Consider the following 23,500-nt stretch of genomic DNA (forward strand, 5'->3'; position numbering starts at 1 on the left):
TGAGAGATGAGCCTAGCTAAGTCGATGTTCCATGTAGCATCAATACTGTGTAAGGTAATGGGCAAACATGTAGCCTAATTCATGAGTAGCGTCTGTAAATTCGAAATAATTTCATATTAGAATGGTCGTTGTTTTAACCAAATGGATGCTGGTTTTGGATATGATATTTGACTTGCGTGCAAGCTTCCAAGTGATAAGTTCATTAAGACGTACATGTCAACTTACAAGGCAAGCCCTTCGAAATGGATTGCTTTGAAGTCTGATTCTATGGGTCAGTTCAACATAACCAACTGATACTTAATGTGTTTCTTACAGAGGTTAACTTATAAAGACGTTTATTGATTATTTTGGGAGCTATTATTAAGTATTGGCATATGGTTGCACTACCAAATATAGTGTCAAAAGATGATGCCACCAGCCCCACTTACTGATTGTGTTTCGCACAGAGGCTAACTTATAAAGATTTGTCAAACCATTTATATTGTAAACTGGAGAAGGTTCTTTACTGCTAGCATATTTTTATCATTGGTAAGTGAATCGGTGCATTTGAAGTTGAAGATTAGACATGGATTAAGAGAAAGATGAATCACTTAGATTGTTCCTATTTATGATATAAGATGGTAGGATTTGTTTTCCATGCGTGTACATATTAGATAATGAAGATGCTAGGTGTCCTTGGACTAAAGCTTTATTTCTCAAGTGCCCCATACAGTTGACCTGTTCAAATATTTTGGTAAGTTTGGAATAGTGAACAACAGCTTACACCCCACACGTGGTTAGTTGTTGAGCTTAATACAAGTTGAATTATCTTGCAACTTTTGTTTTCCATGTTCAAGTAAGTATAAGCTTAAACGTGAGTGTTGTAGCCAATGAAATTTTGGAGGAAGGTTTACCCCAATCGAAGCACGATAATCTCCATTTCTTATTCTCAGAGGTATGAGCCGATCAATGCTTGTCGATATTACTGTTTCTATCAAGTGTTATCTTTGCTCGATTCCGTCTTTAAATTCCAATTTTTTAAATTGTTTCCTAATTTCAAGTTATGATGCATGTATGAGCTTAATTTAAGCTTCAACATTTGAAAATCTATTCTTTGATTCTTTTAATGCATGTATTGTTATCAATCTACATTTAAGAAGCTCTTTTATTAAATTAGATTGTCTCTTATCGAAATGTTGGACATTTTAGGAATTTTTCAGATTATTTGGGTAAAACAAGTGCTTGAGATAGATCACCAATGGTTTATCATGTTTTGTACATCTCAGGTATAGTAGTGTTGAAGTCTTATTGATGCAACAATTGTTGCACGCATTACATTCTCGTGTCCTACATCGAGCTCTTAGAGTCTAAATGCTCATTAAGGAAATCAAAAGGATAACTTGGTTATGTTTGGACATCAACGTTTTTCTCTCTCTCTCTCTTTTTTTTTTTTTTTTTTTTTTTTTTGTGGAGATGAAATCTGAAATATATAAAGCTCATAATATTGTTCATTACCTTTTCAAACTATGGAAACAATTATGGATACATATTATTTTTGAGGTTCGTATAACTTTTAGTTATATATTGGGATTTATGGAAATTTTCAGGTCACAAAACTCGAGGAAGATATGGACACAGGTATCAATCAAGCTGAAGAATTGGAATCAATAACAACGACAGTTGAGCCTCTTACCTCTTCTGCTGAACATAACTATTATTTAGATATATGGGAAAGAAACTGTTAGTATGGCATCTTTAGTTGTTCTCTTTTGGGTTTGCTTGATTGACAAAGAGATATTGCAAAGTCAAGATGTGAATGGTTTCCCCATGCTCAAGGCTGGGGCTCTTAAATTCTTCACAATGTTTTGGAACTAGATCCCTAAACATTTTGCCATTACTTTGATCCCGTCTTCAACCATTATCTGTTTGAAGCGTGGCAGGCCTCGTCAGGCGGGCATGTGAGAAGGACGTCTCTCTGATATCGGCTTTTGAGGCAAGCCTTTTCCCCATCATCCAGGATATCTTGGCAAAGGAGGTAACCGAGTTTTGGCCATATGCATTCCAGCTCCTAGCCCAGCTTGTTGAGCTCAGTAGACCACCCATTCATCTGAACTACATGCACTCTTTACATGACTACATGCACTCTTTACATCCAAACTACATGCACTCTTTATACGACTACAAAATCACCGCACAATGAAGTTTCATAACTCTTTTGTGATATTTATTTCACTTTTTCTCATCAAGCACGGGCCAACTAGGCTTGTGGATTCCATTAATTCAGTTCATCCAAATTGTAATTTGTTTGTTACCATTCTTGAGACTTTCTGGATACCTACTCTTAGGGTGATCCACGGGATCCATCGAGTTGAAGTTGACTTCGGTTGCTTCAACCAAACTTATTTGTGAGTCCCACTTCTCTTGGATGCTTCAGCTGCAACTATTTGTGGTCGAATCTTTGGATAGTATTGTCACTCTTCTTTCAGGGCGAGAACAAGAAGTTGCTTGTTGAGGAGCCGAGAAATGCCGGATATAGGGGAGGCTATGGGGTATCTTATCGCCACTTTTGTCCCGCTTCACAATCTTTGGAAAAAAAAAAGATGAGGATCCTGTTAAGGAAATTAAAGATCCAAAAGAGTTCTTGGTGAAATCATCGGCAAGACTTGCATGCACATCTCACGGGAGGTATCCAAAGCAATCATCCAAGAGTATCTTGACCCGACTAATCAAGCGGCGTTGATCCAGCTTTTTGCCAAGTACAATTGCTCCATTGTTTAAGTAAGAGACTCTATCCCCGACATTTATTATTTATTATGAGTATGTGTAGTATTTCACTGGGCTTACGGTTCACTCATTGAATATTTCGTACTTTTGTTTTGCTACTTTTTACTACACTCAAATTATTACAATGGATTAGGGCCTGTTTTAGGTTCATTCAGTATAGAACGTCCTCTGTTTCTTTACTAGATGGGTCTGTCCTCTTTCTAGGCTTGGAAGTTATCTACATATGAATCTGTAGAAGAAATATGCAACTTTCTTTGACAAGTCATCTTTAGTTGCATAGTAGTAAGGCTGTTGGGGTGAGCCTAGAGCTTGAGAAAAGGCTAAGGCGCATTTTTTGACTGCTTAGTTTACTTTAGGTGTGTCAATCACGCCATCTACTATCCGAAAGCGGACTTCGAGAGCAGATTAGATGCAAGGAGGGAGCAGCCTAAGGTATGTGACATAACGCTTAGTCTAGAATAGATACACTTAGTCTAGAATGGTGTAATGCCAAATTTGTGAATCTGAAAAATATTTTAATTTCTTTATGTTGGGTAATATTAGATGCCCCTATGGTGCACCAACCAAAGATCACATGAAATATAACGTTGTTTTGGTAATAGGTATGGGAATTGGTGCTACCCCAAAGATCACCATTGTGAAGGACACATGAAGAGGGGGGGAGCTAATACAACTACAGCTTGTTTACGGTTTTTTCAGAAGTCTTCAATATTTCAACTCCTATCAAGCGCTCTTATGCTTATTGGATATTTTAGAAGTGTGATTTGATAATACTAATCTAGAGAAGCAATCAAGTTCTACAACAACTGGTGATTCGTGAAATCTTGATGGAAGTCCCTTGTATTGCTAAGCAGTGTTCAATGTGAACTTAAAACAAAAGCTGCCTAGTTGATTGCCATGGGGATGATGGCCATTTTGGGTTACATTGCAGGTGTTGCCTCGGATGCCTTGATCAAGAAAGGTCATCAACCGATCACTTTTGTGCGGACAATCATGCAGGTAACTTCCTATGCAAGTATTTAATTACTTTAGCAAACAAACATGTCTAGATCAGTTCCTTCCAACTGTAGGTTACTAGGTGTATTGAAGTCTGGGTCTATGAAGGAAGTTAAACTTGAAGTCTCAACAATCGATATCTGATAAAAAGCGAGTCTATTGGAACTAAATACTTATAAGCAATGAGTTTAAAGTCAGGTACAACACAACAATGTTTTTTGCTTCACCTTGTGTTTCATGACTTTCACCCCTATATTTAACATAATTAAACTTAACAAACTTTCTATATTTGGCAGTCAATTGGTTTCATTGGACCTAGACTCGACCTTCGCTTTGCTTAAATTATGTGAAGACACCTGCCTGGGCAGCTGTGCTTTATACTGCAGCCCTGAGTTTTAGCTCATTCAACCAGGCTGGTTTTCTCCTCAGCATGCAAGTAAGTTATCATCTTCATCTACTTAGTTTTGTACAACACGGTATTCGACCGTGTGTAATGTGTTCTTGACCACGTCCACTTTCTGACTTCCTTGATACACCTTGCATTTTACTTAATTATCATAAAGTTGGTGTGTGTTTTTTTGAGACAAATGGCTTGAAGTCTGTACTAGCTACTATTATATGTTGGCTTTCTTATTATCAGGATATAGCTCCTCAGTGTGTTGGATTTCTTCATTGTCTGTTTATTTAAACATTCCACCAAACTTTATACTTTAGAACATACATGCTTACAATTGTAGGATAATATACTAAAACAAATTTTGCAATTCTTGGCTGTTCTCATGGCAACAGGAATCACAAATATAGTTGGTACATTTGTTGCAATATGGTTAGATTCAATTAATGCCTTCTTTGCTATGTTGCTTGTTAGCCTTTTGTTTTGTCTATTATGTCTTTGATCTTGGATTCATTGTTTCTGGCTTTAATTTGGCTTGGCATTTTGACCCTTGCAATATATATATATATATATATAAATATCTTTGGAAGCATTGATGTTAAAAGAGTATCTTGATTTAAGGAAGAACAAAAGAAAGGAGTTGACGTTAAAGAGTGGTGAGTATGAAGGAAATAAAGTTGTCGGTTTTTATTTGTTACTTTGATTGAATTAGTACTTTTTTTTTTTTTTTGGTTTTCCCATTCTTGACACTCCTCGGTTCATTAAAAGAGGTTGTCTGAGTGGATTTATGATCACTTGCTTTGTTTACCACCTACCAACTCAGCTTTCAAGGGGAATTACTGTCATCAATCAATACCTCTTACTTTGTTTTATAGATCTTATGGGAAAAACTCCTCCATCTCGAACTGAATTGAAAAGAGAAAAAAGTAAGTAACAAGAGAGCTTAAAAGCCTATCATAAGAGAGAGGATGAGAGACTAAGAGAGAGGGGTGGGAGCTTAAAATAAGTAACAAGAGAGCTTAAGTTGTTTTGTAAGAATTTATTATTTCTTTATTGTCTATTTGTTAGAAATGATGATGTTTTAATAATAAATCCACATTAGAATGCATCTATTTGTTTTTAGAATCTAACTTACACAAAAATGATGATGTTGATTAAGCGTTAGGGGTGAAATACCGATCTTGGGTAAGAGATCGGTTTTGGGGAGCTACAACCTATTATGCATATTTTATAGTTTCTTAACGTCTTGTTTTTATGAATCTAACTTACACAAATTTTACTTACTATTGATTCTCTCTATTTTCTTAATTTCGTTTTGGTGCCATTGGTCTGGTTGCAGGTGTCGATGACTTTTATGATTGCTAGAGGAAGGACAATATGAGAGATCAAAAGGTTTCGTTTTAGAGCTATTATGACTTATTCTATCTATGTATTTTGTTTACAAAAGACTTAATGAGTTTATTGATTGTTATTGTATTTTTGGTTATTATCTCATTGTTGAATACAATGTAATCAAAGTTACGACTTGCGACTTATGAATGAATTATGGAGTATGTTTGGTTTAAGTGTTTTCTTTCTCGCTATTGTACCCAAGTGTATGTTTAAGTTTTTAGTGGGATGGATAGGTTGTGTATAATATGTGGGATATATGTATTCTAGAAGCAGGTGGCAGGAACGATTGGGGCTAGAATATTTAATTTTTTTTTCCAGATGTTTCCAAATTTAGCTTAACGGTTATTATCCGTTCTTAATGGAATCATAAGTAACGGTTACGTATCCGTTAGAAATGAAAATTGCTAACACTTTTATTTGTTGGAAATGAATTAAGAACAAAATTAATAATTGTTACTAATAATTTACTAACGGTTGATAAGTGTTGCTGAAATTAATTTTAGTAACATTTGTTAACCGTTGGTAAATTTGCTTACACTTTATAACCGTTACTAATATTTGTCACGCTTTTGTGTCGATGGAAAATAACCGTTACTAATATTTTTAGTAACGGATGTACATCCGTTACAAATAAGCTATTATGGTGTAGTGCTGAATAATGTAAATCAAGATCCAAAATATCAATGTGATTTTTGAAATATCACCGATATATTTTGTTTTTTGGGTACACGAGATGGAAATATTCGATATATCTCCACCAAATATTCAATCTATTTTTTCCGATATATATCGCAATTTCTAATATACCGACTGATATATACGATATAAATTATTGATTTTGACCAATTTTGACCGATTTTTATTAATATATCAACGATATTTCCAATATATCAATATACAAAACAAAATTTTCACCGGTCAACAAAAGAATATATATCCACCGATATATCCGATATATTTCAATTTTTGGAGTACACGATATATTGTTGGAATGCTTGATCATTGGTGTAAATAACCAATTCCAACATTATTAATTCTCTTTATTAAACATTATTAATAGCCCTATTTGGAGTTTCCCTTCTTTATTTAGCAGGCGATCAAAATCATGAAATACATTTATTTATTTGCCTATTTTTATTCCATAAAAAAATCAAGACAAAAAACAGGCGTTGGAGAATAGTGGTTTAGTGTGGAGAATGGTATTATCGAAAAAAAAGAGTGGGGAATGTTTAATTTGTTTTTTCCAGATTTCCACATTATTTCATCAGGTTACCAGTAAAGTTTGCAAAATGGCTGCGTGTATTGGATCTGTTTGCTAATTTCTGATATGGTAAACCGTCAAAGTCACGGAGAAAGTGAGAGCATACATTGAAAGGCCGTCTTGTAAAATGTAAACGTAATGCAAGTGTCATAGGGTCTCACTGCATATATGCCCATTAGGAGTTTCTGCATGGAGAGAGATGCTAGCTGTAAACTAAAACGTACATCTTTACTGCCATTGCTTTTGCTGCACATTCCTATAATTGAAGGGCGAGGCATTGCTATTTGACGTGTATCTCGAGAAACAATATCAAAAGTTTGATATGTAGACAGTTGTCCTTTTAAGGAATGATAGCTAATTAAGGTAGGCAAGACTGTACATTAACATTGTGCTTTTTTCGTTTCTGTTTCCAAAGAGAGAAAAACATGCAAAGCTAAAACCTCTACTCATTCTTTGAAAAGACAAACCAAGAAGAAGAAGAAGAAGAATGCTAGCGAGTCATGCAGGTTCAACTCTTTGGGCCCCAAGATATGCTTATCAAGGTCAAGGCATGTCTTGTGTTCTTTATACATACACTTCTCCTTTTCAACTTTCAATCTACATTTCTCTTATTTATTTTGATTGATGATTCTATTAGTTTTTCATATGTGATTCTTTGTTGATCTAAGGGTACATCATTTCCTATTTCCTTTTCTTTTTTTTTGAAGATGGCTCGATTAGGGGAAAAAAATATTTGTATAGCCAATCAAGAGCAGGTAAAAAAAAAGGATAGTAAAAGAATTTAAAAAGGCTGATCACTTCTCTTTTGATCTTTTTCTCTGTAGAAAATGTTTCTAAATTTATTTTTCTGTTAATCTCTCCGATTATTTCTGCATGGTATGTTATGATGGAGACCTTAAGGAGTTCACCACTGGTACTTCTCTTCTGTGTTTGTTAAGCCGAATAGAGTGTTCCAGCACTGTGATGCATCGAACTAAATCACACCTATTAGAGTGAAAATCTGCTCATGGGTATTATTACCAGTATAGGTATCACATGGTCATCCGCACCAGCCACCACTCAATATAACTTGTCTGAGTATCTCGAGGATCGTAGGAAGACCAATCTTTGGATTAATAGGAACAATCCTTATTTATGTATTTTTAATTAAAAAGGAGAAACAGCATTAGCCCTCTGTACTAGGCAACTTTTTCAACTTTTCCCCCCAAAACTTTTTTTTAAGCAATTTTATCCCTGAACTTGGCAATGGAACTGAGCTGGTTGCGAATTGCCGATTGCTAAGTTCAGGCTAAACACACAAAATAAATAAATTGAGGGGCATAGTGGAGAGGTGTTTGTTTCTTCTTCACTAAAACGTGTTTGCTTATAAAAAATAAATAACAAAAATAAGGTTGTTGCTTATTAATAATAGAAGTTGGAATATAAATAGTTTATTGGCGCAAACCCTGTTCAATGCCTGGATTGCGGTTAGAGAGAAGAAAATTTAAATAACTTGAGCTATCTAGAGTATATTAAAATATCAGTCAATGCATTTTAAACTAGATAACTAACGACTTTTGGGAAATATGTACTGTATTGATACCATTTTTATGAATTTTTGATAATTGCTTTTTCTCTACATGTTAAACAGAAATGCTTATATATGCTTGATCTTGGATGATGTAGAAGATGTTGCTTCTATTTTTTATCTTTATTTTATTTTTAATTGTTTTTCTTTATTGTTTTTGTATTATAGGTTTTCACAGACAATCTGAAGTTCCAGTAAATCTTGTGTGTCATACTGTTTACCAATGCAACCTTGAGAGGCTCTTCCAATGTCATTTGCAACGATTCTCAGCTATAACTAGTTATCATGGTAGCATTGAGAAACCTCTGTCCAACCATTTTAGATCATTTAGTAGACGTCTCCGTTCGGCACTAGAACATGAGTATATATCACATTCTGAGGCCATTGATACATCAAAGACTAGCATTATACAACAACTGAATGCATTCTATAGGTTTTCTCGTCCTCATACTATAATTGGCACTGTAAGTTTCACCTGTGCAATCACCTGTGCACTTCTTCTTTTATTTGTGTTTCTAATTGGTTCTTTATTTTTTAGGTTGTAGGAATAATATCGGTATCTCTTCTTCCAGTAGAAACGGTGAGAGATCTTAGTCTCACATTTTTCGTGGGACTACTAAAGGTAATGGGGTAAAGGAATGTAACGTGAATTTCCAGTGAATTTTAAATATTTAAAGTTGGTTATGTGGGCACACCGATGTTATTGCAGGCATTAGTACCGGCATTATTGATGAACGTTTATGTGGTGGGACTAAATCAGTTGTACGATGTTAATATTGACAAGGTATATACATTTTGCCATATAACTTTCAAGATAGGGTGCACTTTTAGTCCACTGTCACTGCAACAACAACAATTTCGATCTGTCTACTAATGTTTCTTCCTTTTGGTTTTCTATGTACTAAGGTAAACAAGCCTGATCTTCCACTCGCTTCTGGTGAATTTTCAATGGAAGTTGGGGCAACAATTGTAGCCACTTTTTCCTTCTTGGTAAGTGTTTTTATAAGGTACAATACTGCTATCTGTAAATATAATGTTGAACTTTAACCATAAGTAGGCTCCTTCAGGCCTGATTAGCTTCATAAGAAGTGTTAGAATGAGGAGCTCAAATCTCATTTTGAAGCTAATGTGATAAGTATACTGACAGTTTGGATTCTTTTTATCCATCTTTATGTTCTACAGAGCTTTGCTATGGGATTGTCCTTTCAGTCCCCACCGCTGTTATATGCCCTACTCATTAGTTTTCTGCTTGGTAGTGCATATTCAGTCGATGTAAGTACTTCAAGTTCTTGACATTTGAATTCAGATGGTTTTGTACGTGTTTTTTTAGATCAGTAGCAGATCCAGCAATTTTCCTAGGGTCGGCAATGTGTCAAAAAGAAAAGCTTTCGAAACATCTAAACGTTCAGAATATATTTAATCATGCAGAATTGTAGATAACATGTATTGTTAAATTCATGACCGGTACATCATACATCTATTACTTTCCTGCTCCATTCGTAAACTTTCCACAAATACCTTGATATTACATTTAGGATTTGATGTATTAAGTTTCAATTGAAGAAGCTAAATTTTTGGAATGGTGTTTATCGAAAAAAAGAAGAAGAAGCTAAATTTTTGCCTAATGCAATTCATGGTAGCTTCCCTTTCTCCGGTGGAAAAAAAATGCATTTCTTGCTGCAACATGCATCATGTCTGTCAGGGCTTTGGTTGTTCAACTCGCTTTTTTCATTCACATTCAGGTATCAGAAATTGACCACTCCGTTGATTTCTTCAAGTACGATTCCATGTTTCTAAATTTCTGATTCTTATCTTCTTCTTTTTTCCCTTGATGGTAAAACTTATGCTACTAAAACTACTGCAGAAATATGTACTTGGGAAGCCCATAGTGTTTACAAGGTCTCTGGTATTTGCAACAGTTTTCATGTGCTTCTTTTCAGCTGTAATTGCATTGTTCAAGGTAAGTGTCCAATCATATAGCAAACAAAGTTGATACACATGTATATGATTTATCTGAAGTTGTCAACAACTTATCTGCAATATTGTGATAAATAACAATAAGATTTTCCCCAGTTTACTCTGTTAGGCTGTTAGCCTGTTACAAATATTATTTTGAGTGAGGTCTGGTCTTGTTACCAGAATTTGAAACTATTGGCCCTTCACCACCTTAAGGCTGCATCAGTATACAAGAAAAGTCACCTAGCAATTGATGGCCAAAAGCTCAAAACAGAACACAGACTCGAGTGTTTATGGGGTATGATGGACTTGATAGATGCTCCCGTTACTTGAATCTCCAACAAAGAGGATACAGATTCAATCAAATCTTTGTTGTCACTTGGAAAGTACAAAATTTTATTGGATATGTTATCCATGGAATAACGTTTATTACAATAAATTTCTATCGACATATGTAATAAAATTATGGCGAATCTATAATACTTATACAGATAAGTGCTTTGATTTATTTATAACATTACTGATATGATTTATACCACCATACCATTGCACAGGATATACCTGATGTGGACGGGGATCAACATTTTGGTATTCAGTCCTTCAGTGTGCAGCTAGGCCAGGAAACTGTGAGTTGAATTTCTATGCTGTTATAACGTATCATGCAACGCCTTCCATCTGCTCAACTCCTCTGAGCTAGTGGTTGCTAGAATCTTCTAAATAGAATATTAAGGTATCTTCATCAATTCTTTGGAACAGGTATTCAGGCTATGCATAAATTTGTTATTGATGGCGTATGGTATTGCAGTAGTCATTGGAGCTTCTTCACCATACACATTCAACAAGTTTGTCACTGTAAGTGATACACTGTAGTACATACATATGTATCTCAACTATGGATGTGATATTTGATTATATAGTCTTTGTCTCGTGTAGTATATGATTTGGACATCAAGGTATAACTTTGTTGGTAGCAGGTGTTAGGTCACTGTACGCTTGCTTCAATGCTTTGGCTCCGTGCTCGATCGACCGATCTTACAAATAAAGCATCTATAACAGCTTTTTACATGTTTATCTGGAAAGTAAGTCTCAAGGCTTTCTTCGTTTACTAGCTAAATAAACAAATAGTGGGTTCTGATCGAAATATTTTAAGTGGACCTTTTAAATTGGATACTCTGACTTTGTAGACTTGTAGTTGCTTATCGTAATGATATAACAAGGAAGAAGGCTAGAAGCACTTCGTGGATGTTTTTGCAACCGTTACTGTTTAATTACCATTTCGTTTTCCACTAGCAATAAGTTCAACCACACATGTATCAATTTCAGCGTGGATGAAAACCAAATTTCTATATTTTATATTTTTTTCCGGATTGATACTGATTACAAACTGTCATTTGTAGCTTTTCTATGCGGAGTACCTTCTAATCCCGTTTGTGCGTTGAGGGTAGTCAAACTCCTATAGAGAGACCGGAGCTTGGAACTTGAATACCAACAAATCAACAATGAAAATTTTGAGTTGTTAGGTTTGTGGATTGCAATTTCCATGTTCTTGCAGAGTTGCAGCATGCTGACAAACGCTGAAGCCTTAAGGTTAGAAACAGCGTGCATATCTAGATACCTTCACTTCTACATTTCCCAAAGTTGTAACTGTTGAGTGGGTTGATTTTATCACCTTTCAGACCTTTGATTGTAGAATATTACTTGTTTGTTGTTATTAAATTAAAACGCAATTAGTGTCATTAGCATTGATACAAGTGCATGCGATTGCAAGTTGTAAGCATGCATATAGCAATGTTCGTCAGGTATAAGAACATGTTTCAAAGTAGCAAAGTCGGTGTAGTGCAGCAGCATTAAAGATAGAAATGTATTCCATTATAGCTCAAATCATTTATATGAACCACATCAGCAGTGTCATTAAGTATCACTGTATAATTACCTTAGGAATGTATTTTTTGCTTTGTTCTTGGAGTGTTCTTTGAACTCCGAATTTTGAACAACCCTGAGAACTGGTCTTTAGTTTTCATCAATCTCTTCGTGATCCTAGTGCTATAATCCAATTTGCAAGAACTAAGTTCATTTCCAAGAACTTTGCTTCCTCCAAAGAATACAATGTTCGCTGCACCATCAAATAAATCTAATAAAAGTTTTGTTGGTAGTAAGATTGTTTATCTGATAGTAACAAACAGTTTGCAATAATCTTGGATTCAATTCTCGGTGATTTTACTACTAGAAAAATAAACAATGAAAATGAAAATGAGATTCTGAACATTTTCTTAAAGTCATCAAATCAGTAAAGTTTTACAGTTCATCGATCTTGTAATGAAAGGTTCATATTTGAGTCACGGGAGTTAGGGAAGTTTACTGAGCCAAAGGTTGATATAGCTACAGTTGGCTCTGTGTCCATACATTGCGTATCCAGTTTTACTTGAGCCTCCGCACCATAATTGGTCTCCACACCAATGCCCTCCGCTAACTAAAACTGTAGATAAACAACACTGGTTCGGTTTTACCTGCTATCCTGCTATTCTGAAGTTTCACAACGTGTATTGCAAAACCCAACCAAAAAGATTTGGGAGCTATAACAGTTAGAAGTATCAGTTATGGATCTTTCAATTATATAGTAACTAGCTACCGGGACAACATGATTGACTATCCTTGTGACAAGCAACATGCAGAATATATATCCATGATCACATTTCTGGTTACAAATTGATCTGAAGTACCATCCTAGTTTACTGTTAGAGGATGCACATACCAGAAATGCGATATTGGATATGTTCTAGCCAAGAGTAAATACATAATTAAGGTACTTCAGATCAATCTTGTTGAGCTTTTTTACATGCTTGAATTTCTTGTGGATCTATTACATACAGAAGAAGATCACTAACAACAGACCAAAGTGTAAAAGGGTAATACATTTATTCTTCATCAATACTAGCAAGGCTAGGTTGCCAGTTATCAAAGGATGAATGCCTCTTTGGTGATCCTCTTGGCCCCTTCCTTAGGTGAGAATCCCTTGATCTTTTCCTATTAAGTTCTCTTGTTTCAGATGATGATCGAGATGTATTGTTAGATGGAGTATCATCGCTTGAAGCCTCCCTATCCTCCTTCAACTTAATTCCTGTAAGCAAGCATGTGAAGCAGTTATCACCCGAGAACCACCCTTCTTCATCCTCCTTGGTTGTCGTCCTTCCATCTGTTGAACTTGTATTTTGTTTGTATCCAGTGTGTGGAGAATTTTGGTTCACAAACATCCAACAAGTAGACCTCATCCCTGCCTCTTCATCCTCTTGATCTTGGTGTCTTTGGCAGGAGCTAATTACCTGATCTTGAGAGGGAGAACTATTACTTTTTAGGGAGAGTTTTTGGAGTTTTCTTATGGTACTGATGGGTACTACATAAAATTTTTGGCCTAACCTGAGCATAGTCTCTGGAGAAACTATAGCCCAGGGTTGTTTGAACACATGAGGATATGCAACACAACATCTTGGATTACGAAGCATGATCTCACCTGCAAGCAAAGGACGATCGTGTAGCTCAACGTGACCACCAGGATGAACTATCTTGACAAGCATGCTCTTACTGCTATTGGTGCAAAGCCAGGATGAGATGGCCATGCTCCTTTCCTCTAGAGCACATGGAATGTGGGAGATGTAATATTAATTAAGCAAAACCTAGCTGTTTACGTAGTTGTCTATTATGGACGATAAGATCCATGAGTAACGTTGTCTCATTCAATTCTGGATTTCACACAAGACGTGCCTTCTACTTTGTTTTTTTTTGCTCTTTCTCTATCGACATTTTCCTTGTAACACTATGTACAGTACAACTCTTGCATGAAACAGATGTAGTCTTTTACAAATTAATTAATAAGCAAATGAGTGTGGACTCATGGGACCAATGATCAACTCACGAACTCATCTAAACACAAGAAATTGTACATATAGCATTCAAGAAATTGGGCCTAACACTCAATTTTTGAGAAAATGAAGTCTAGAGGACATACTTTTTGGTGAATAACTCACAAGGACAAATTTTAGAAATTAGTAACTCACGAACCCACGATTTCAAATTTTGTAACCCTCAAGGACAAAATAAGTTGGCCCGACCATTTTACTTTTTTTAAATACCAGTTATACCTTTTCGTGAAAATAACTCTAATTACCTGGATTTAAAATAAATATTTTCCAATTTTACCCTTTCTGTCATTTTACTATGAACAATGAGTGTTCATACATTCTGCTGGTGTATGAACAGTGATTGTTCATATCCAAATAGGTGAATGTACCTTATACAATATATTAATGTATGAACATTGAATGTTCATAGTAAACATTGAATGTTCATACCAAAAGGACTATAAACATTCAATGTTCATACCCAAAGGACCAAGGACTATGAATATCGAATGTTCATACCCAAAGGACTATGAACATTGAATGTTCATACTCAATCAATGTTCATACCCAAGGACTATGAACATTGAATGTTTCATTATGAACATCGAATGTTCATACCCAAAAGGCTATGAACATTGAATGTTCATACACAATCAATATTCATACCCAAGGACTGTGAACATTGAATATTCATACCCAAAAGACTATGAACATTGAATGTTCATACCCAATCAATATTCATACCCAAGAATTGTGAACGTGAATATTGAATGTTCATACCCAATCAATATTCATACCTAAGAACTATGAATATTGAATGTTCACTATGAATATTGAATGTTCATATCCAAGGACTATGAACATCGAATGTTCATACCCAATCAATATTCATACCCAATGACTATAAACATTCCATGTTCATGTATGAACATTTAATGTTCATACTAAATACATGCACCAGGTCGTTTCATCTGGGCTGGGACGTTAATTATTTCGCGTCAGGAGTTACTTAATATTTCATTTACCCAATCTGTTTTTTATTTCGCGTCAAGGGTATACTTGACCTTTCATCTACCCGGTATTTGAGAGTTACAAAAATAAAAAGGTGTCCTTGAGAGTTACTCCCATTATAGCATTATTGCATTACGCCCATAGTCGCATACAGACTACAGACCAATAATTTCCACGGTCAACAATGATCTAGCAAGTACCTACGATGGATTTCATTCACTTGGGCCAAGTGGCTAACAACAACGGCCAACTACTCTTTATGGAAATCCGTAAGTACAACTAACCTAGTAGGTTCACTTTGTTCTACAACAAGAAGTCCCTAGATATCTTTCTTGATCAGATCGGTTGTTGAACTATCTCTCTCTTCAAAGGTCCAGACAGCGCTATTGATGTATACCCCCCATACTTGCAATATCATAATTACACGCCATTGCTCACAAAATAAAAGAAAATAATAATAATAATAATTACACGCCATTCCTCCCATACTTGCAAAATCATAAGTAGACACCATTAATTTCTCCAGTTGAAGTTGCAAAATCATAAGTAGACACCATTAATTTCTCCAGTTGAAGTATACACGAGTCGCAACGAACTTTAATTTCAGTCAACATATTAACTCTAAGGAAACTTCATCCTTTGGGTTGTCATCACAGATTTTAGAATGGTCGGTGCTGTGTTTTCTTACCATTCGAAAGGCTTTGTAGAAATGGCAGCCAGAATCATTGAATCAGTCAACTTCTAGTACTAGATTATCCTTGTGAAAAAAACATGGGAAATGTACGTCTTACATCTCTCGCAAGTTGCAAGAAAACAAGTAGGGTGCAAAAAACACATGGATGTCTTGTGAACTTTTAAACATCCACCTAGTATTTTACTTCTGGGTAAATAAATTCAATCATTAAAGCTGATATATTCAGCTTAAAATGTAAAACTAGTTAAGGTATTCATATAATCTTGGACATGATCATCTTCCAAATGTACATTCAATGCTATTTGACCCGAACACGTTTTCAGAATGCTAGGCACGAGTGATATTCAATATGTTCCTATATACAACTGTAATGATCAATACAAGACTTCTATGTGCCATGATCAACCCCTCTTCTCCAGAACTTCTGAATGATAATCATCCAATCAATAAGTGGAAACAAGGGGAAGGGTGCTCTATGCCAACTTTAAATGCTGACCTGTACTTTGAAAAATGGAAGATTGAAACACATTGTACTCAGTTCAGTTTTATAATTCTTCAAACAGTTGCAGGAGCAGACAGTGTGATCCATCACTAAGCTGGTTTTGGACCTGTAACAGGTGTTGCGTCTGTAACTCTTAGGGTCCCTCCAAGCTCAACAGGAACAAGGGGAACTAGAGAGTGAAGGACATCTGTAATTAACGGTCGGTAACTTGGCTCTGGTTGTACACATAGTACCGCTACAGCAGCAACCTAGAAAACCATGTAGTCAGATAAGTCAAAAACTGCAAAACAGGAAGAGTACTTGAAACAAGAGATCTTCTGAAGCTTCAAAGCTGACATACTTGGTACAAGTGTTTCAAATCCATTGTGTTTCTGATGACAGGATCAACAATGTTTGGGAGCTTTGATCTATCAGTGAGTTGAGGCATGGCCTGTGAATGTACACGAGGGAGATAGTACCATTACAAAACTCGAATAGACTTGATAGGATATTTGACAAGGATTAGAAGCAAGCGTACCCAGGTAACAATTGATTGACACTGAGATGGTGTCATTTTCTCCACAGGCTTTCTTCCCATTAAGAGCTCCAAAAGGATTACGCCAAATGCATAGACATCACTTTTGTCAGTCAGTCTACCTGAATACATCATGCATAAGTTTCTCCACTTACTGTCTTTAAGTCTTTAACACTAAATTTAACTTCCAATTACATTTTGGCAAGGGGCTACATATCAAATTAAAGCAACACCATTATTATTCGTAGACATATTAAACTAATAAGGGTTAGTTAGACTTACCCCCCCATTAATAGTTGCAATTAGTGTTACCCCCCATTTTCAAAAATATTAGTGATACCCCCCAATTACAAGATCCAACGGCTACGAGATGATTTTTTTTTTCAGATGAAGAAATCTGATCGTTGGATCTTACAAATGGGGGGGTATCACTAATATTTTTGAAAATGGGGGGGTAACACTAATTGGTAACTAGTAATGAAGGTGGGCACCAACATCATAATCATTTGACAGGCTACACCAAAATGATAACCGATGTGTCATCTAACATCAAGATATTCCATCAAAGGAACGAAAGTTAGTAATAATACTCAGAGCCAGCTAGCTTAGTCCTTAAAACCTTTGGGTGATGATACTAGAGGTCTGGGGTTCAAACCTGCCAGCATCCAAGTAGCCTGAGTTACTGATCTCATGTACAACAGGCATGCCAATAAAACAAATATGAAAATACAAAATAAGTATCAATAGGGGTCATGCAAATCATTCTGCTTGAAACGTCATCTTGCCCTTAACATCATTATAATCATTTGTAACAACGACACTGTGTTTTCAAACAAATTCATGTCAGACACACTAACACTCGTGTTTGATGCATGGAGACATGCTGATGCAGTAGGTTTGGTTTTTTCACCCTAATAGGAGAAGAAAAAGAAGATGGAGAAAGAAGAAGTGAGATCAAGGAGAGAGGAGAGAAAAATCCGATTCCTTCATCTAGTGGCATTCAGAAGTGAGAATAAGAAAGAATCATGAGTTGCCAATGGACTTGAGCAGTTAGGGTTAGAATAAAGATAGTTTAGGATTATCTGGCCTTGAAAACAAAATATAGCACATGCTAAAATAGAAGAATATGGAGTTAGGGTCAACTTGTCTGAACACAGTGATCAATCAAGTCTTGTCCTCATATCCAAGTGCTTTTAAGATGCCGTATCAGACACTTTGAACTGTGATAATGTCACTAAGACTTGTAAGATGTAATGGAATGGAAAAAAGCCATACCATCTAAAAGATATTCCGGAGCAACATAACCAAGAGTGCCTGAAAGCTTGATGTTGTTCTTGTTCTGGGTGCCATTGATTACAGCGAGACCAAAATCTGAAAGCTGCACCGAAGTCCCAAAATGTAGATAACAATAGGATTTAATAAGATTAGATAAAGGTTTTCAAACAAAAGAGTGCATAAAGAAACAAAATAGCTAAAATCAGGTTCTCTTACCTTGGCATTGAAATTAGAATCTAGAAGAATATTGGAAGATTTAAGGTCCCTATGTATGACAGGAGGGTTGCAGTTCTCGTGAAGGTATTCTAATCCTCTGGTCAACATCATTTTACAGAATTCATAAACACGAAAAGCAATGTGGTTTACAAAGTAATATCAAAGAGGAACACATGAGTTATATTCAGATTGGTAAACACACCTTGCTGCATCCAAGGCAATTTTCATACGGATATCCCAAGTTAAAGCTGATCCATGAGAAGGTCCTACACAAAACAATAATAAGAATAACGGATGAGATTTCCATTTTTTCTAATTTCAACTTAAATGGCAATAAGAGAAAAATCAATACCATGCAATTGAGTTTCCAGAGATCCATTCTGCATCAATTCAGTAACGATAAACCTTGTCTCACCATGAATGCAGTAGCCTAAAAGGGAAAGTATATTTGGATGGCGAATTTTACTCAATAAGTCCACCTCATTCTGCAATTTCAGCTCAGAAGTCAAATAAAATTACAAAAAATAAGTAAGGGGCAAGGTATATGCAAATGTAAAAAAATTAAGCTTACCTCGAATTCTCTTTCTACATCCTGTCCACCACAATTCATTTTCTTAACAGCAGCAAGAAAGTTGTTATTGAAGCAGCCTTTGTAAACACACCCAAATCCACCTTGTCCCAAAATATTGTTGTCCCAGAAATTGTTGGTTGCCGCTTCCAATAATGGATATTCAATCATCGAAACAGATCCCTTCCTACTAATACTACTGCCAATCATCCTCATCGAATTGAACTTACCCAGAATTGGAGCTAAGGAAATCCCTCTTCCACCATCTTCATTCAGATCAAAATTTCAGCACACAAAAAACAATCATATCATTAATATAAAGACAATGGTATGTATATATTGATAATAACAGATTACCAGGTTACCTGATCTTATTGAATCCGATTTTTGCGAGTTCTTGGACCAACAAATCCAAAAGCAGACTAAAAAAGACAGTATAACAAAAAGGGCAGATGACACAAGAACTAGTGCTATAAGCATCCTCTTGTTCAAATGGTGGCTGTTACTGTTCTTCACTTGTTCCTTGACCCCTAGTCATAGTTTCAAAACAAGACATTATAACCAACATTACATTAGACTCAATGTCCACATCAGTACATAGAGACTGGAATTTCAACCTTGGGAACAAAAAGCAACCAAGCCCATTGTGGATCCAAGAAAGTAAAACATTATACTAGTTGTACTGCTAGCTAATAATGAAGAAGAAAATACCTGGAGAAACAGCATACATTGTTGCTGAGAGAGGTGGTTGCTGTGTCTGAGGGGACAAAATAGGTGCAGCAGAAATGGAGGAGAGCTGCAATGATAGTGGGTCTGGTCTAGCACCAATATGAGTAACTGATGAAAACATTGTGAAGCAGCAAAACACCAAAATGAGTAAAAGAACAAGACCATCCATATCTATCTCACTCAAGTATCTAAGACAAAGTGAATGAGAGAGAGTTTTGTGTAGGATAAAACAATTTGCAATCTAGAGCTTTGAACTAGTTTTGGATCTTTCTAATATCTAGAAAAGAGTTGAGGACTTTTCTTTTTAAAAAAGAGACAAAGACAGCTGAGAACGGCAAATAGGAGGGGGGCGCATAATCATGTGGCAGTTAGCTAAAGTGGAGTCCAAAAGCTGAAGTAGTTGTAGAAGCTGGAAAGTTGTGAGTGAGAAAACTAGGGGGGTAGTGGGTCTGTTTCTCAGGTACTACTACTCACTTGGTCATAGGGATATTTTTAATAAAATGGCTAAAGTACCCTTTTGTTTGTCACGTGTTCACACTTTCATTAATCATTATATCATTGTGTTACGTGGTTAGTTTAGCAAATTTAGTTTGGATAATCTTGGACATAACCAACAAAACACTCCGGTAATCCAACTTTAAAATAAATAAAAATAATAATTTTAGACACATTTAGCTTCCTAAATTATCATTTTTTTTATTAGATGTACCTAAGATATTTATTGACTAAAATAAGTCATTTACTCTACGCGATTCAGAAGAAAAATACCGTTTTTTTTCCCTTCTCTAATAACCTCTTATTCTTTTATCTCATTAATAAACATACAAACACCCACTTTTGATTTGAATCAATCATACCAAAGTAATGAGGATGAATACCAATCGAATGAGGATGAAAAAAAAAAATTCAAAATCAAATTTTGACGAATGGGAGAACGCAGAAGACTATTATACTTTGGATTACTATAATGAACAGATACAAACACCAAACAAAAATGTGAGTTTGTTTGCAATATTAAACAAAGTGTTATTTTTTTTGGGTGCATACTGACTACTGAGTATAAGAAACCTAAACCATTTTTTTTTGTTGATAAAATTTTACTTTGAACAGCCTCAACCTATTGGTAGTGCATCTCCAAATTTTGAATTATGAGTCAGAAAATGATGAGCAAGAAAGTTCGACAGAAAACTCTAATTTTGTTTGTCCGGATACGACCGACGCATTTACAACTGCAATAGTAAGAACTTGAAGACACTTTTATAAATTTAGTATATCGTTTTTCTGAATGGTGATGTAATACAATCTATAACAAAATGATTATAGGCATTTGAGAATTGAAAAGACCTTGTTGATTGGTGCAGAGAGGTAGGGAGATAAATTGGTTTTGTGGTTATCATTGCAAAGTCGGATAGCGTTGAAAGTGGCTGAAGACCTAGGGTGCTTTTAACTTGTGAGAGAGGTGGTGTTGTTAAACCTCAAAAACCAAAGAAGACAGATCGATACAAGCTATCCATGAAACTCCCTCGATAGACAGGAACGAAAAAGTGCAAGTGTTCATTTAAGTTGAAGGGTTATCAACGTAATCAATGGGGATGAGAAGTGGTAATAGTTTGCGGAACTCATAATCACCATCTTGCTGAAAATCTTACATGCCATTCTTTTATGGGAAGGCTAACACGAGATGAAGAAATGATTGTGATCGAGATGTCTGAGGTTGGCGTTAAACCAAGAGAAATTTTGAATGGTTTGAAAAAGAAAGACGGCCTAGAGAATTTGTCAACCCTAAGTACCATCTACAATTTTCGAGCGAAACATCGTCTTACAAAATTGCAAGGGAGATCACAGATGCAACAATTATTGAAGATGTTGGACGATCACGATTACTATGAGTCTCATAGAGAGAACCTGATTACAGGAGAATGCAAGGATCGTTTTTTGGCTTATTCGAGATCAATTAAGTTGGCCAAGTGTTTTTCGGAAGTGTTGATTATTGATTGTACCTATAGGACTAATCTTCACAATCTGCCATTGTTAGAAATTGTTGGGTTTACGTCTACAATGAAGACGTTTGCTATTGCTTTTGCATATTTAGATTCAGAGAAGGAAGATAACTTTGTTTAGGCTTTAGAAATATTATACAGTGTTTTGGAAGGCAAGGCATCTAGTGTGAAAGTCATTATGACTAACATAGACTTGGCATTGATGAATGCTGTGGCGCGTGTATTTCCCATGGCTAAACAACTCCTTTGTCATTAGCACATTCAGACTAATGTGATTACTAACTGTAAAAAATCTTTTGAAGAAAACAATGAGTTTCGGAAGTTCTACGAAATGGTTTGTGATTTATTTAGTTCACCTACTGAAAATGTCTATAATGAAAATTTGGTTGTGTTTAGAAATGAATATGCACATATGACACGTGTGGTACAATACGTCGAAGAGTTGTTGAACAAGTATAAGGAACAGTTTGTGGCGGCTTGGGTTGATTTAGTGATGCACTTCGGCACTCACACCAGCAATAGAGTAGAATCCCAACATTCATCTTTGAAGAGAAATTTGAGGAGTTCACGCGGCAATTTGTACCAAATTTGGGATGTGATTGATAACCTCCTTGAAAATCAGCTCAATGGTATACAAGCTTCATTTAATATTAGTCGCAACATTATGCGTCATTATAGTCGAGACAAGGCATATAGTGAGATTAGAGGATTTATCTCTAGGGAGGCAATTGATATGTTGTCGAAAGAACTTGTACGTTCAAACAAAGTGGGCATTTATGAAAAAGAATGTGGGTGTGTTTTGAGGCGTACTTGTGGTCTTCCATGTGCTCATGAGTTGGTACATATGGTAAAACTTGGTGATGGTTACATACCCTTGAGGTCCATAGATCGTCGTTGGTGGCAACTTGATTTTGAGCCAATAGAACTTTCAAGAGGGTCGTTGGTCATTTCACCTGAGGTGGAAGGAATTAAGAAGAAGTTCAACTACTTACCAGAACACCAAAAACTAATGTTGATGAAGAAATGTTTAGAGCTTGCTGATCCAAAGACTACACACATGCAAGAGCCTCAAGAAAAACTCAATGTCAAAGGTAGACCATCAATTTCAAAGAAACATGTGAAAGTATCAACTCAAGATCAGAATCACACAAGAAGAGAACCATCTACTTTTAAGTATGCCCAAACGCAAGAGGAGAAAAAAGCAAGTGAACAAGTTCCGAAGAAGAGAGGCAGACCACGTAAGAACCAAGGAGAAATGCAAGCAATTGAAAAAGTACCTAAAAAAATAGGCAGACCACCTAAGAAGCCAGCTCAAACATCTTTGCTAGAAGATTTGAATCCATTGCTTAACAACTTTATTGTTTCATGTGAGGTTGTCCTTGGGGATGGACACTGTGGATACAGGTCCATAACAAGATTATTAAACTATGGTGATGAGACTGGATGGTTTACCGTGAGGAAGAGGTTGTTGGTCGAGTTGATGGAATATACAGAAGAGCACATTGAATGGTCTGGATTCACAATTTTCGAACACTTAATTCAAAATTTATAATGTACAAAGTCGATGACGATGAACTCGACTGAGTGGTTTGAACTTCCTGACATGGGTTGGTTAACTCCTTGTGCTTATAATTGTGTGTTTGTCACCCTAGCACCAAAGCAGTCGTTAACTTACCTTCCTTTGAGAACTCCACCAGACTTGGAGCATACTCTCATTATCTCAGTTGCTCATATAAATAACGGCATACATTATGTGCCACTTAGAC

At 35.8% G+C, this 23,500-nt stretch overlaps 4 protein-coding genes and 1 pseudogene across 6 annotated transcripts; 4 read left to right on the plus strand and 1 right to left on the minus strand.

The window, feature by feature from the left end:
- The first annotated feature begins 213 nt into the window (after positions 1 to 213).
- On the plus strand, positions 214 to 2,945 carry LOC147510130 (exportin-2-like; annotated as a pseudogene).
- A 4,242-nt stretch (positions 2,946 to 7,187) lies between these two features.
- LOC147510131 (homogentisate phytyltransferase 1, chloroplastic-like) lies at positions 7,188 to 13,956 on the plus strand. Of its 3 annotated transcripts, XM_086602178.1 has the most exons (12): positions 7,188 to 7,348; positions 8,542 to 8,837; positions 8,912 to 8,995; positions 9,083 to 9,157; positions 9,280 to 9,363; positions 9,556 to 9,645; positions 10,014 to 10,115; positions 10,238 to 10,333; positions 10,884 to 10,955; positions 11,086 to 11,181; positions 11,301 to 11,408; positions 11,727 to 13,956. In XM_086602178.1, exons 1-12 carry the CDS (start codon positions 7,294 to 7,296, stop codon positions 11,766 to 11,768), a joined length of 1,200 nt encoding a protein of 399 aa, XP_086458304.1. In that variant the 5' UTR covers positions 7,188 to 7,293; the 3' UTR covers positions 11,769 to 13,956. The 3 variants fall into 3 exon arrangements, with proteins under 3 accessions (XP_086458304.1, XP_086458301.1, XP_086458303.1); XM_086602175.1 differs by lacking the exon at positions 7,188 to 7,348 and having other exon boundaries at positions 8,417 to 8,837; XM_086602177.1 differs by lacking the exon at positions 7,188 to 7,348 and having other exon boundaries at positions 8,418 to 8,837; positions 11,304 to 11,408.
- A 2,122-nt stretch (positions 13,957 to 16,078) lies between these two features.
- On the minus strand, positions 16,079 to 20,104 carry LOC147510132 (putative receptor-like protein kinase At1g80640). The gene is made up of 10 exons (XM_086602179.1): positions 19,717 to 20,104; positions 19,371 to 19,535; positions 19,009 to 19,271; positions 18,790 to 18,922; positions 18,640 to 18,703; positions 18,438 to 18,534; positions 18,222 to 18,324; positions 16,950 to 17,068; positions 16,773 to 16,862; positions 16,079 to 16,680 (listed from the first exon to the last, which is right to left on the minus strand). Exons 1-10 carry the CDS (start codon positions 19,901 to 19,903, stop codon positions 16,522 to 16,524), a joined length of 1,380 nt encoding a protein of 459 aa, XP_086458305.1. The 5' UTR covers positions 19,904 to 20,104; the 3' UTR covers positions 16,079 to 16,521.
- A 1,319-nt stretch (positions 20,105 to 21,423) lies between these two features.
- LOC147510133 (PKS-NRPS hybrid synthetase cheA-like) lies at positions 21,424 to 21,855 on the plus strand. Its single transcript, XM_086598022.1, has one exon. It carries the CDS (start codon positions 21,424 to 21,426, stop codon positions 21,853 to 21,855), a length of 432 nt encoding a protein of 143 aa, XP_086454148.1.
- Positions 21,856 to 22,065: 210 nt separating this feature from the next.
- Positions 22,066 to 23,286, plus strand: LOC147510134 (uncharacterized). The gene has a single exon (XM_086598023.1). The coding sequence runs from the start codon at positions 22,066 to 22,068 to the stop codon at positions 23,284 to 23,286; it is 1,221 nt and encodes a 406-aa protein (XP_086454149.1).
- Positions 23,287 to 23,500: the final 214 nt, after the last annotated feature.

The sequence above is a fragment of the Coptis chinensis genome, chromosome 3, assembly GCF_015680905.1.
Source record: "Coptis chinensis isolate HL-2020 chromosome 3, ASM1568090v1, whole genome shotgun sequence".
Classification (NCBI taxonomy): domain Eukaryota; kingdom Viridiplantae; phylum Streptophyta; class Magnoliopsida; order Ranunculales; family Ranunculaceae; genus Coptis; species Coptis chinensis.